General features: G+C 37.6%; 2 protein-coding genes across 4 annotated transcripts in view; both read left to right on the plus strand.

Annotated features, from left to right (window-relative positions):
* The window catches only part of LOC116721243 (acid-sensing ion channel 1C), a 101,051-nt gene that overhangs the window by 71,108 nt on the left and 15,835 nt on the right, over positions 1 to 14,108 (plus strand). For 2 of the 3 annotated variants that reach the window (XM_032564850.1, XM_032564852.1), the window contains exons 2-6: positions 7,529 to 7,679; positions 8,762 to 8,889; positions 12,978 to 13,128; positions 13,224 to 13,280; positions 13,753 to 13,906. In XM_032564850.1, coding sequence (XP_032420741.1) covers positions 7,529 to 7,679; positions 8,762 to 8,889; positions 12,978 to 13,128; positions 13,224 to 13,280; positions 13,753 to 13,906 — 641 coding nt within the window. Of the gene's footprint in view, positions 1 to 7,528; positions 7,680 to 8,761; positions 8,890 to 11,081; positions 11,210 to 12,977; positions 13,129 to 13,223; positions 13,281 to 13,752; positions 13,907 to 14,108 lie in introns of all 3 variants that reach the window. The other variant, XM_032564851.1, reaches the window with a different exon arrangement.
* LOC116721245 (acid-sensing ion channel 1C-like) lies at positions 1,244 to 2,399 on the plus strand. The gene has a single exon (XM_032564854.1). The coding sequence runs from the start codon at positions 1,868 to 1,870 to the stop codon at positions 2,396 to 2,398; it is 531 nt and encodes a 176-aa protein (XP_032420745.1). The 5' UTR covers positions 1,244 to 1,867; the 3' UTR covers position 2,399.

The following is a 14,108-nucleotide window of genomic DNA, read 5'->3' on the forward strand; positions in this document are numbered from 1 at the left end:
ATTAAGATAAGATAAGATAAGATTTATTTGTCATTGTCATCAATAGATTACAACGAGATTGAGATTTGCTCGACTCGAGTTAAGATGCAGGTTATGTGTATATACATAATATACAAAGATAAAGAAATAAATTGTACAAAATGAGAAATAAATAGACATCAGAAGATGGTTGCAGCGCCTGGAGGTATCGCAACAGAATTTACATTTTTAACAAAGTGGTTTCAAGAGCAGAATTAATTAATTAGATTGTTTGGTAAATTTCTCAGACTATCCTGAATTTTTTTTTATTTTGGGTTGTAGTGAGGTTGTTATCAAGGAGGTGCTGTGCTCATAAATAATTCCTAATGTTTTGACTTAAGACAAAAACAAACATGACAACAGAGAGTTGTGGTTTTATGGGTTTGTGTTATTTCTTAGTTCCTACAGCTTATTCTCATATATACAGTATTTAAAATTTATTTTAGGTTATAAATAGCTTGTTGTTGTTTTGTGTTAAAATAGTTTGCGTTATTTGATTAAGAACCAGCAGATAAGTTCTTGTAGTCGCATTGCTCCAATGAAAGAGGTCCACACTACATTAACGCAAATCATTTCCACCTTTTGGGGCATATTTAATTAGTTCAAAATCATCATTCACAATTCAAAGATTGTAATAGCACATTGTTTTTAAAGGAAACGCATTAATAAGCAGTTTTTCAATAATAATAAAAAATGTTGTGTTTCATAGCAACAAAGTTCATATCAGCTCATTTTTGCAATTCTTGTTTTCCAGACTGGAAACAAAAATATCGCTTTGCGGATGAAAAGATGATGAAATAAGTATGAATCTCAGCTTTGTGACAAACAAAATCTTTACAGGCTTTCCTAAATGGAGAAAAACACGTTGAAATTCAACCAAAGTAACACCTGCAGGCACCAGGAGTACAAATTACTTTCAGTTTTATATATTATAATTTATTTAGATAGAGAAACCTACTATAAAATGGTCTCGACACATTTTTAAGGGGATTCTGCGTTTTTTTGTCGAGTAGCCACCACAGCTATCAATTATACAGTTTTATCGACCTATAAACTTGCTGCAGATACTTCAGTAAATTTAGATGAAGTCTGAAGTTCAGACTTCATCTTTTTTCTTTTTGAAGATTTTCTTTACGCTAGGTGTTTCTGATTTGATCAATACCACCACCCTCCGCCTCTCGGTACCATTGGAGGTCTACTTCATCACCAGAGGAAAACAATTTCATCCACTGGCTCCACCTCATTCTCCATTCGACTGTGAAGAGAGTGGATGTGGAAAAGGGCGGGCAACAAGCTTTATTTTCCCTTCTGCAGGCTTCAAGTCAACAGGCTAAAAAGCATCTCTTCAATGTGTGGAAAAAAGGAGGAGTTGAGTTCTGGGCAGCTGCTGCACTGAGACAGAGACAACCGAAATCTGTGAGTATTGTCTGGCACTGGAGAGAGGGAGATGGAGGAGTGAAGGATCTGAGCCACAGAGAGGTAAGTCTCTCCGGCTTCTCAAAGTGATTACCTCTGGGAGTGGAGTCGTCGCTCACATCTGCAATTATCTCGCCCGTCTATCTCTTGATGAAGGACTGGTGATAGTTATGCTGATTATTTTTTATCTCCGGAGTGATTCAGCTGTATTTATCATAAGTGAATCATTATGTAAATCAAATTTACCTTCTAAAAGGAGCACACTTCTTTTGATTTTATCAGACCGCTGTGCACTCAGACCTCAGTGTCTGCTAGCTGGCATTTTTGACACATAAAACGGAACATGATTGTGAAAGCCACTGGGAGTAAATTGTGGTCTGCTGAGGGCTGCTAAGAAACTGCACTTGATCACGAAGTACTTGCCTTTGCAATTATGGTCAAAGCACCTACATCTGAATCAATCGCCCTGGGGCCAAACAAACCAAACGATGCCCAGGAGAGTGCTGTCCAACAGGCAACGTCCAGCACGCTCAAAACTCCTCTCAAAGAGATCACTGTGTCTTTCATCAGGAGGACCAAAATCCACGGTTTGAAGTTCATATTCTGTCCAAACAAGTCGAAACCACAGCAGCTCATCTGGACTCTGGCCTTCTTTCTTTGCATAAGTCTTCTCTGCACCTGGTCCTGCAACCGGATCCTCTACCTGATGTCCTACCCTGCTGTCACAAAGATCTACATGGTTTGGGCTCACAATATGTCCTTCCCAGCTGTCACTTTCTGCAACAAGAATGTGTTTCGTGCATCTAGTATGACTAAGGACGACCTGTATCACAGCGGTTACTGGATGGACCTCATGTATCCTAACCACACTGTCATAAAAAGGAGCCTGTCCATCCTGAAAGAAAGCCATAAACCAGCTCTCCTGGGTACTGCTGGACTTCCAGAACTACACCCCGCCCCCTGATTATCTCGTCAACACCACGGAGATGATGAGTCGACTCAGCCACCAGCTGGAGGACATGCTGCTGGTGTGCAGGTTTCGTGGGGAGACCTGCACCTACAAAAACTTCAGCACTGTATGTAGAAAGAGAAGGATGGTGCTTGCCAGGTGTGGGTATGAGTGTTGCTTGCAAGGTGCATTAATAATTTATTTGACAAAGCCTCTTTAGAGCAAGATTTCTCTCAGGCTGTTTTGAGGTGTTGATGTTTAGGAGTTGAAAAAAGCCAGTCCTGTTTTTCCTCTCAAACTTTTTGTTTCTGATTAAAGAAAAGCCTCTTAAGAAAACAAGTACAGTAGCTCACAGTCATCGTCTCCAAGTAGGATGTCATTTTTTAAACATATTTTATGTAACCGTGATCACTGAAAATTTCGAATGTACAGTGAAGATAGTAATACTAAAATATAGACAAATATGAATGTCAATATATCAGGGATCATACAAAATTTAAATAAAAAATGTTTCTCAAATTAAATATCTATATGATTTGAGGAAAAGGCACAGAGTCATATAACTAATGCTAACCTAAATTTTTGATGATCTGGATTCTAAGGTATAAATGAACTAAAATCCTGCATAAGTTCCTCCAGGGCTTCATCAGCAGCTTGACTTGTGACTACAGATTTTAAACCTAAAATTATAGTTACCTTTATCAAGAGTGCTTAAAATGTACTTTTAAAATTCTTTGAAAATGTGAATTCATTTAGAATTTAATAAAATTAACAAACGAGACAGACCTGTGGTATTGAATTATTTCTGCGCAATTTAGAATATTTTAAGGCTTTTTAATTGAGTTGTTTCTTTCTTAGACTAAAAACTCAACAAACTTTTTTTTACTTACACTTCATCTTAAATAAACATTATTGATGTAAATAAAATATATTAATCTTTCAGAATTATTTTGATTTTGCTTTGTTTCAGATCATCAAACAATTTTATTTCCAGATAACGACAACATCAATAAATACAAAAAGTAGTTTTCCTCTGGTAATTTCATTTATTAGGGGAAATAAAGCTTTGCGAACTAGACTTGTTAAGGTCCATTTAAATAATAAATTAACTCTGATTAGCAACCCTTTTTGGAAAACTGAGTGTAATTTCAGCAGCTCGACCCAATTACTGCAATACCTGTAGCATCAGGAAATTCACTTAAATAGAGCCTATCTGACAAAGAAAATAGGGATGAAATATCTCTCAGTGCAACACATCATTATTTCTATGTCTTTGGTGTGCCAGAGAATCACAGTGAGAGTCATTCCACAAATCTAGAAAACCCTGAGCAGTGGGGAGCTTTCCCAGAAGAGACAGACCTTCATAAATTATTTTAAGAATTGCAAGCCTCTTTTTCTGCCATTCAGGCCATAATTAATGCTTCAACAATAAGAAAGTGACTGGGTAAAAATGACATTTATGGTAGAGAACCAGCTTTTGAAGAAAAAATTCCATCTCACATTTAACCAAAAATACTTTGATGATTCCTGAGGAAGTCAACCATAGTGGTAACGTGATGGTCTGGATCTGCTTTGCTGCTTAATGATCTGGATGACTTGTAATTGATGGAAACATCACTTCAGTTCTCTATCATAAAATCCTGAAAGATGTTGTTGGGCCATTGCAACCTTAAGCTAAAAGGCAGTTGGGTAATGCAGTAGCACAACTATCTATATTAATGTTGTTGTTTTTCAGGCTTTAACTAGTCCTGCTTCCTTCTCCACTCTTCAGTCTTTGACAGACCCAGTACTAAGCTTGGGAGAGTTTTGAATGCAGCAACAAGTTTTACTGTTGATAGATTTGGCATACATAATTTACAAACTACTACCAATAAAGACACTTTGTTGTCTTTTTGTCAACTGCAAAATCCAAATGTAGCTGTGGATTGGTTCGAAGGAGTTGTACTGATCTGATGGAGGAGCAAGGTGTTTTTTAGAAAATGCGGCTAAGAAGTGAAAACAAGTGGAAGGAATTTTACTTCACAAAAACAAGCAGAACAAATTTCAAATCTTTCACCATAGACTTCTAATTTACAGTAGATTTATTGATAATATTCCCAGCAACATTGTCTCTTTTTTATACCACATGTAAAATAATGTTTTACAGATTGCAAAGAGACAGTGATTTTAAATCATGGTGCAAAAAAGAGAGAAGAAAAACATTTTTCTTTAGTGCAGTCACATTTAATGCACACTTTATCTGCAATGAAATCCAGCATCTTTCAGTTGTGAGTACAACCAATTAAACAGGACCCTCCAGAACAGATGATTCAGGTCTTAGAATTAAATTTACTTCCACATATGTTTTATAAACAATGGGAAGTGAAAAATGTGGAAAGAGCAAATCAAAATCCTTTATGTCATCAAAATTGTTAAGAGTACTGTTGTACGTACCATGAAACAAGGTGCGTCTATTTGAATTTTAATATTATTAGTTCAGTTTTGTCTGCAGCTCCAAATCAAATTCTGCTTGGGGTCTCATAAATTTTCAGATTTTTGTAGGGTCATAGTAGACTACACAGTCAAACTCTGTTTTTAGTGACTGAAACTTGATCAGTGTTCCAGTCTTAACAGTGACAGCTTTAACCCAGTTGGATATCTGAAATATAAAGTATAGAAAGATCTCACTTGGCCGCAACAGCTTCACTGTTAGTTTAAAATATCACTGCAGAACTTCTGCTGTATTAAAAAAAGATCCATCTTCATAGCCAAAGACAGCCATATTTTGCATTTAAGCTGTGCTTGTGTCTGAAGCATCTCTTGTCGTAGCTGAAGTGTGACTTTCTGGCCCTGGTGTTTTATTTAAATTGCTGTGTAAAATTTTTAAAACTCACCAGTTAGATGGTTTCGAGTCACTTAGCAGACCTCATTATATGGCCTGCAGTGGGAAAAGGCTTAGAGCTCTGTCGAACAGCATCTGTCTGAGCTGCACGAAAGTCTGTGTGAGTCGGACACGGAACACTGACTCTGATCTCTGGAGATCAACTTTGCCCAGCTGCCTGGGTTTCCGCCAGCAGACCCTTTAACACAGCCTTGCTACAGAGGATAACTGATGAAAAGTCACCAAGCGCTGGAGTTTGTGTCTTTTCTGATGTGAGGTTGATTTAGACAAGTGCTAAAGATACATGAATGGCTGAAAGCCACTGTCTGAGCTTTCTACAGTTTTCTATGGTGTTGTGAGTTCTTCTAATACTCGCAAGAGATTAGATGGCTCTAATCAATACATTGGAATTAATTATTTAATAGGCTGGAAACATGAGTCTTTATTGTAACTTTCTACAGCAATTGTTTTATTTCCCAACTTTTGAGTAAGATAAACAAAACATCAGCTCATATTATTTATGACAAATAATAATCTTTCTCAACTTTTTCTCACCACATGAATAAATGCACTGTGTTGCTACCATGTTATTGGCCAGTTTTTGTGTTACTAAGTTACTGAACATACTGTATATACCTCATAAAATAATGATTATATGTATGCATTTATGATATGATTAACCCATTTCTGCAAAGGTATTTTGTGTTAAATGTTTCAGTAGATCAGCTATCACATATTCACTTGTTTTTAGACTCCAATGTTTGTTTGTTTTTTGCTTATGAGATTCAATTGCGTGTGTAGGACTACTGTAGTGACGGCTTTTTCATAGTTGCAATATGCTTATTTGCTGTGAACTCTCAACAGTTTACAACGGCAACTCAACAAACATTGCTATTTGTTGCAATGCGGTATGCTGTAAATGCTTACTATTTTGTAATATGTGTTGCCAGCCAGTTCTGCACTTTGATTCTGTCTGAAACTGATTCTAAGTGGGAGTTTGAGGAGTTTCTCGGCTTCAGTCAAATGAATTAGTTGTGGTGTATAAAACGAGACAGTGTTTCATTGTTTCAAATCATCACTCAATAGACAGATTAGTGTTAGAAGATTATAAACACATAAACCACAATTAGATAAAGACATAAAATAAATAGAATGTAAAATAGGTGTATTGATGTGATGTGCATAATCTCAGCAGCACCAATTTAACACAATTAAATGTAACAATGAAAGTGGTGTTGTTGTCAGCATGTTCAGCTTTCGGTTTTATGTACCTGGAGAGGATTTATGGAGTGACGATGTTGAGATCTCTGTTCCTGCAGCAGCTCTGAAACAAACCTCAGACAGGGGGTAAGGACGCTGCAAGGATCTTCTCAGCTCCTCTCACTGTCCTATGATAGGACACTCTTGTTGGCCTATTGCAGATGGAGTACCATTCTGAAGTGCAGAATGCTCTGAGGATGGTCATAGGAACAGTGTGGTTTGTTGCTCGGACAGTGCAGTCTCTGCTGGGCCAGTTTCAAGTTCCCCGAGATCAATACTCCAAAGAATGTTATCTCTCTGTACTGAACAATTGCTGATGTTAATATTGTGACCTTTGGAAGTTGATAATCATTGCTTTTTTTATTTGGCAACTTCTCCCTATACACTGAATCATCATTTCTTTAAGTTAGCTCTACCACTTCTGCATGATTTGATTATGTAACGTTTTGGCATATCAATAGTATCATGCTAATTATTTCTAATTATTTCTAAAGATAAGTTGTTTTTGAAGTTTTTCTAAAACAACATAATCAACCACAAACTCTGAGGAAAAAGCTCTTTGAATGTGGAAGATTTTTGGTGTAAAAAAATACCTGCAGTGACTCTATATTAAATATTAAGAGCTGCTGTATTATTCTGGCATTGCTTCAATCCTAGTTAGAGGTTTCATCTGTGATCAGATAGATTTTTCTGTCTTGAGTTTCTAATTCAAGGATGTTTAAACACTATATTTACAATAAATCACTCAGGGCACCACTTTTCTTTGGAGTGAAATTGGGTAAAAAATAGATGGCTGTTGCTGCTACCGAGGTACATTCTTTAATTTCCTAAACCAGTGCCTGTTCAAAGCCAATGCTTCTTTCTCTGGTAATCAGAAAACCTCTGCAATGATTACCTCTTCTGCACAATTACACACTGACATGTAATACATCTTGTACTGGTGCACAGCTTGCAGTGGTGCTGTGGGGAGGTTGTTACTCATACTCATTCTCTTTTTGGGGCTTTTTTTTGTTCTCTGTTTACAGATTTACACACGCTACGGGAAATGCTACACCTTCAACTCAGGGTTAGATGGCAACCCTCTGCTGACCACATTGAAAGGAGGCACAGGGAATGGCCTGGAAATCATGCTGGATATCCAGCAGGATGAGTACCTGCCTGTTTGGGGAGAGACAGGTCAGTGCAACTTTAAACACTGTTCTTACTTATGCTAACAGGTGAACAGATTTATGGAAACCTCTCCTTTTAAGGATCTACCGTTCCTTGTAAAAATATTCCCGCCCCTTGATTTCTTTCACATATTATCGTGTTACAATCACAACCTTCTGTGTATTTAATTGGGATCTTATGTAATTGAAGCAGAAGGAAAATTGTATTTTTCAATATTTTTTTAACAAAGCAAAAACTGTGTGGCTTGCATTTGTGATCACCTCCCTTTACTTAAACACCACTAAACAAAACCTACTGAGAACAGACCCATAGAGAGCAATGCTTAAGAAAAAAAACCTGCAAGAAGCTGCTGAAGACATAAAACTTGGGGTCAAAGTTCAGCTTCCAGTGGGACAGCAAACCTAAAAAGCTTCAATGGAATGGTTTAATTCAAGCATATTCATGTGTTAGAATGGCCTTGCCAATGCTCAGAATTAAATCCAATTAAAAATAAGTGGCAAGACTTCAAAAAAGCTGTTTGTAGACGCTCTTCATCTAATCTGACTGAGTTTACATAATCAGATTGCCCATTAAATGACACAGGAATGGGCAGAAATTCCCATCCTTAGCTGTGAAACACAGATAGAAGCATGCACTGAAAGAGTTCAGGAGGTCTAAATACAAACCCACTGCAAATTACGTTAAAACAATTTTTGTTGTTGTTGGTCTGTTACTTAAAAATGACTCAAGTGATATTAGTATTTTTAGACGCACTATAGAAAAGATAAAACAATTCCATCTGTAGTATTGTTTTGTTTTCTTATGTTTTATTGTTTCCATTTTTTCCTCCAGGTGCACCACTGTGAGTAGATTCAATAAAGTGTGCTCTAATAAATCTCTATTACAATATGCAGGGACATTACTGATTTAAAATTAACTAACACACCAACAGTTTCATTGGTATTGCTTCACCCAGCAATAAAACACAAATATTGCAAAAACTGTTAATCACGGAGTCCTGAAACCGGAAAAAAAAAAAAAAACACCCACAGAGCGGCTTCCCTTTGATGGCCGTAAATGTTATATTTTTTGCCGTGCTGTATCCACAGATGAGACATCGTATGAAGCAGGCATCAAGGTTCAGATCCACAGCCAGGATGAGCCACCCTTCATTGACCAACTGGGATTCGGTGTAGCCCCTGGTTTTCAAACTTTTGTGTCATGTCAGCAGCAACTGGTACCTAACGATCAGCCTCCAACCTCTTTTTTTTTCGCTCTGCCTCATTGAGTGTTTGTACCCAAATTTTTGCCAGCTAGTGTCCATTATTGCTGTGTGACAGTGCATGGAGCAAAATCAGATCGTTGATCTACCCTCTCTGCGAAAAGTGGAGTTAGTGTGGTTTTCACTAAATGAAACTTGGGGAATTAAAGCAGCCAAGAATTATTGACAGAGCAGGGCCAAGTAATGATTAGATGGAAGCATATGAGTGTAATGTTCCTTACGGAGCCAAAACCACTTAGGACTGCAAAGCATGCAAAAATATATGGCTGCTCAGACTGAGTCCTCTATTTTTAGCCAAGGAGGAAAAATATGAATGTGTCTTTTTGATCACTGCAAAACCTGTCAGGATTTACAAAGTGATGCGCAGCATGTTTTATATGAAAGTGCTTTTATTTGCAGGTTTCAAAAAGAAAAAATGTCTTGGATCATCTTACAGTATCTCCAGCTAAGAATAACAAAAATCTGAAAACACTTGGATAACGTCTTGAGGAAAAGGTGTAAAAAAGAAACCTGGCAGACTTCTTGTTATGATGTCTAGTTTTTCACTTGCAGTGGCTCTAAAGGCATATATTTTATGAGAGCAATGACCTACAGCTATTTTGCACAGACTTTGATTTAAGGACACAATTTTATGACTAAAAGAAACGCCTGTGGCAGGGTTTGTTGACTGCAGAAAATTTGCACGACAGCCCCGGCCCCACCGCCGTCAGTGAAGGATGAAAAGTAATAACTATATTGGAGCCTGAATTGATCGAAAGTGCCGTCATGGATAGTCATAACAGTGAGAACACATGGATTTCCAATCCAAATCTAGTGAAACTCTACAGCATTTATATGATGTTGCCTGTAGTACAGATTCCCCATGTGTCTTTTTTTCTCTTTTCTAGGAAAACACACAAGACAAACAATGATCATTGCGTTTTCAGACAGACGCAGGGACAGACAGAAAGGCAAAAAGCTTATGTTAAAAATGCAGTGGTGCTACAAAGAGCTTTAAATTTTGCAACGATTATAATAATTACGCTTTATGATCAACTGTATTTTTGCATTGTGCTGCTGGCTCATTAAAATTTCTGGCACATAATCAGTTTTAGTGAAGTAAGGGATACTTGAGCTGTTAATCAAATTAATTTCCTTAGCAATTAATGAAGCCAGATTTGAATGATTTTGCTCCGAAAGTTAATCAGCTTGGCTGCTTCATCAGCATGAACCAAATGTTAATGTAAAATCTGTCTTGTTTGAGCAGAATAGCATGGGATGATTGAGGCATATTTTTGGCACTTGGACACCACAAAAAGATTATGCATTAAATTGTTTTGGAGAACTTGCTGTGAAAAACGGGACTCTCTTATTTTCTTCTTTTAAATGTCATCAGTGCTCAACGTTTACCATCATTCAACTGTCATCAACAAGCGAATCAGATATATTAATCACCATCGCAGGGTTTCATCCTGAAAGCGAAAGAGCATAGATTAGTCATTAATAATCATGACACAAGCAGCCATAGCAGCGATGCGTTTATGAGTTGAAAGATGGGTGCATTAATTAGGTTACCATTAAAGTCTGACAAACATTTATATCAGTAATTGTCCTATGCTATGAGTACAATATGCCGCCAATGCTATAGTCTTAAAATAAACGAGACGTGATTTCCATATTTTCATTTGTGATTCCTTTTTCAGAGGAATTGAATTTTAAAACCCGATCCTGAAACAGGACTGAGTTGAATTTAATCGTTCATTGCATCACACCAATCAGAATTTTGGGCTAACCCTGCCAACGTGTTGCATGACATGTAGAAGTTGAAACCTCTAAAGGATATCATCAAACCACTTTGCTATACTCTATGCTGCATAGTTTTGCCCTCTCTCACTTTCTAACAACCTGAATAGATCTCAAAGATTTAGATAATAGCTCATTACATGTCTCTTCCTCCTCTGGTTTCCATTTAAACACCTCTACTGAAAATATTACTTTATTTGAACTTTATCTGAATCCTACAATGCAGCAGAGTTTTTGCTTGGGACTTTCACTTTTACAGGGTATTTGCCTGATGCGACTTATCCCTTTCTGCCCTTTACCTCAGTGTTGCTTGCCTTTTAATTTTGATAATGATGTGGGCTGTGTTCCCTCACCCCTCACCCTAGATGAGACGTCCTATGAGGCCGGAATAAAGGTACAGCTTCATTCTCAGTCAGAGCCTCCTTTCCTCCATGAGCTGGGCTTTGGGGTCGCCCCCGGCTTCCAAACATTCGTTTCCACTCAAGAGCAGAGGGTAGTGTATGTGTGACTAGGCTTGCTGCATGCTGCAAAATACCATGTTGTTCAGTTCCTCCACACCTGTTAAGTTCCACTCTTTTATCCGCTGTTTTACCCTCCCTACAAGGAATGGATTCATGTGCCTCCCGCCTGTTCACTCTTCTGTGTGGCTGAAGCAACTACTTGTAACAGTTTCTGCTGTGTATCCTCGTCATCTTTGTCTTCTCTGTTCAGGAGTTAATGTGTGTCAGTTCTTTAAGTTACATATCCAAGTCTGTATTCTAATTAAAATTTTGTTTGTAGTTCAGTTGTACCCCTTCCTTTTCATGTACAGCTTTGTCAACATGAGGTCTTTATTTTTGCTCGCATATCTCAATAGAGCATATTATAGAAACTCTGCCTTGTAGCATCTGAAAGGACCAGACTGTGTGATTCATTAGGTTTTATCCCCTGTGAGGATTCTGCCTTCTGGTCTAGTCTAGTACATTGCTCACCGGGGGGGTTCTCTCTGGTGCATGTCCACATCTGAAAGACTGCGGGTTAGAAAAGGTGTTCAATAAAAGCTTAATTATGTTTGCTAGTTTAGCTCCACTCAATCAGTGAATTGCACTTCATCTCCGTCGCTACCTATTGACTAAATGACCCTTTGATTGTTGGAGTTGGCCTGGTTAGAGCTGCTAGATACGATAGAGACTTTCACTTGACCCCTAATGTGACGATAGCACACAATTCCTCTGAGACGTTTGCCAGGAAAAAAGCTTTTGGCACTGATTGCCAGTCAGTCCCATGTTGAAATTAAAAACTACTGCAAATACAAAGTCCTAAAGCAAACTGGATTATATATATATGCATAAACTTGTTTGTATTTTTTTTTTCTTTTTGTATTGCTTTGTTATGAAATTGGTATTAGCTCCAATTAAAAAAAAGACTGAAAATCTTGGTGGTAATTAGATGTCAGTTTTTTTCAGTACAATAGAAGTAGAAGATCTGAATGGACTCCAGACACACTGAAGCAAACATAAATGGAGCAAATCACTGCAATTGTAAGCCTGAATAATACATATGAACAAAATTACTATTGTTCTGTTATACATGTAGTTTTCTTTAGTTTCATAAATGTACAGAGTCTAGCAAAAGTATAAACATTCCTCAACCCTTTTCACATTTTGTCCCACAATAGCATCAAAAACTCAATATCTGACTGTGATTTTATAGTGCATCCAGAAAGTTTTCTCAGCACTTCAATTTTCCACATTTTGATATTATGCATCCTTACTCCAAATTCTATTAAAACTACTCTCTCTCCTCAAAAGACACATATTATTCCATTATGAAAAAAAGAAGGTTTTGAGTTTTTAGCAATTTAAAAAAAAAAAATAACAACACTAAGTTACTGTAGGGAAACAAAATCTGTCCATAGTTTGTGGTGTCCTGTCAAAACTATCCAAGTTTCAATTTCTAAGAATGTCTCTAATCCCATGGTTCTCTGTTTCCTCCCAGAAACCAAACCTGCATCAGTAATGTTCTGCATGATGTCTGCTTGCTGCGACACTATGAACAATAATACTGTTCTGACTGCAAATGTTTTGCCTCCTGTGTCTCAGAGCACATTTTTATTTAAAGACATCTGTTTTTTCAGTGTACGTATGTGTGTTGGGTTTTGTGAGCTCGTCCTCTTTTGTACTTATTCGGCTGTGCACTGGGCTTTTGTTTCTTTTTTGTTGTTTGGTGTAATCCTGTGAGCCGACGTACTGAGGGAAAACATGTGCTGTTTGCTCTTTCAGCTTCAGTACCTCCCACAACCTTGGGGAGATTGCAAGTCCACACCGATAGACTCAGAATTCTTCTCCACGTATAGCATCACCGCATGCCGCATTGACTGTGAAACCCGGTACCTGCTGGAGAACTGCAACTGCAGAATGGTTCACATGCCCGGTATGAATTCAGATTTAGCCTGGCTTGTGAAATAATTCCTCCCCCAGTGGTGCTTAAATAAGTAATGAGCTTCACGTTTACATTATTCCAAATAGGTACTTCAACAGTTTGCACACCTGAGCAATATAAAGACTGTGCTGACCCAGCTTTAGGTAAGCCCGCACATTTTATTGTGTTCAGCATGAGTTTTTTTTTTTTTACATTAACAGTGTGGAACCCAGAGCTCAGGAGGTTTGCCATGAGCATATTCCAGGCTTAAGATAGTACTTATGTTGCTTCAGAAATTACTTTCCTCTCAGATAGTGCTGAAGCAAAATAATAAAATTATTGTTTAAAAATTCCATTATGAAGATTTGCGATGTGACTGTGCTTCGCTGAGCTCAAATAAATCGCACCAGTTTTATTCCCTCCCCCCTCCTCTTCTCTCCAGTAATATGGCTTCAGTCATTATTTGCTTTCATAGAAAGTGAACGATGGCAGCGAGTATATTTCTGTTACATGCCGTGGTATTTTTAGCACAAACTAAGAGCTACTGTGTGCAGGTTTGTTTGATTTTTCTTTTTTTTTTTTTGCTTTGTTTTCAAATAGATCGCAATATTTGTAAATGACTTTGATCATCCACAGACTTTTTGGTAGAGAAAGACAACGATTACTGTGTCTGTCAGACCCCCTGCAACATGACTCGCTATGGCAAGGAGCTGTCCATGGTAAAGATCCCCAGTAAGGCATCTGCTAAATATCTGGCTAAGAAATTCAACAAAACTGAGCAATATATTGGGTAAGTATTATGTAGTATCAGTGAAGTATTTAGTCAGCTATTTTTCTTTCCTGATGCATTTTGAGCCAAGTCTCCATCGTTCACCTTCAATGTAACAATAATGAAAGAATCTTACTCAGGTAAATGTGAGATATAAACTGATGTAATGTTATATATCACAGGATATAATATGTGCTGGGTATGCTCTTGTCTGTCCTCTCTA

Source organism: Xiphophorus hellerii, chromosome 6, assembly GCF_003331165.1.
Source record: "Xiphophorus hellerii strain 12219 chromosome 6, Xiphophorus_hellerii-4.1, whole genome shotgun sequence".
Taxonomy (NCBI): Eukaryota; Metazoa; Chordata; class Actinopteri; order Cyprinodontiformes; family Poeciliidae; genus Xiphophorus; species Xiphophorus hellerii.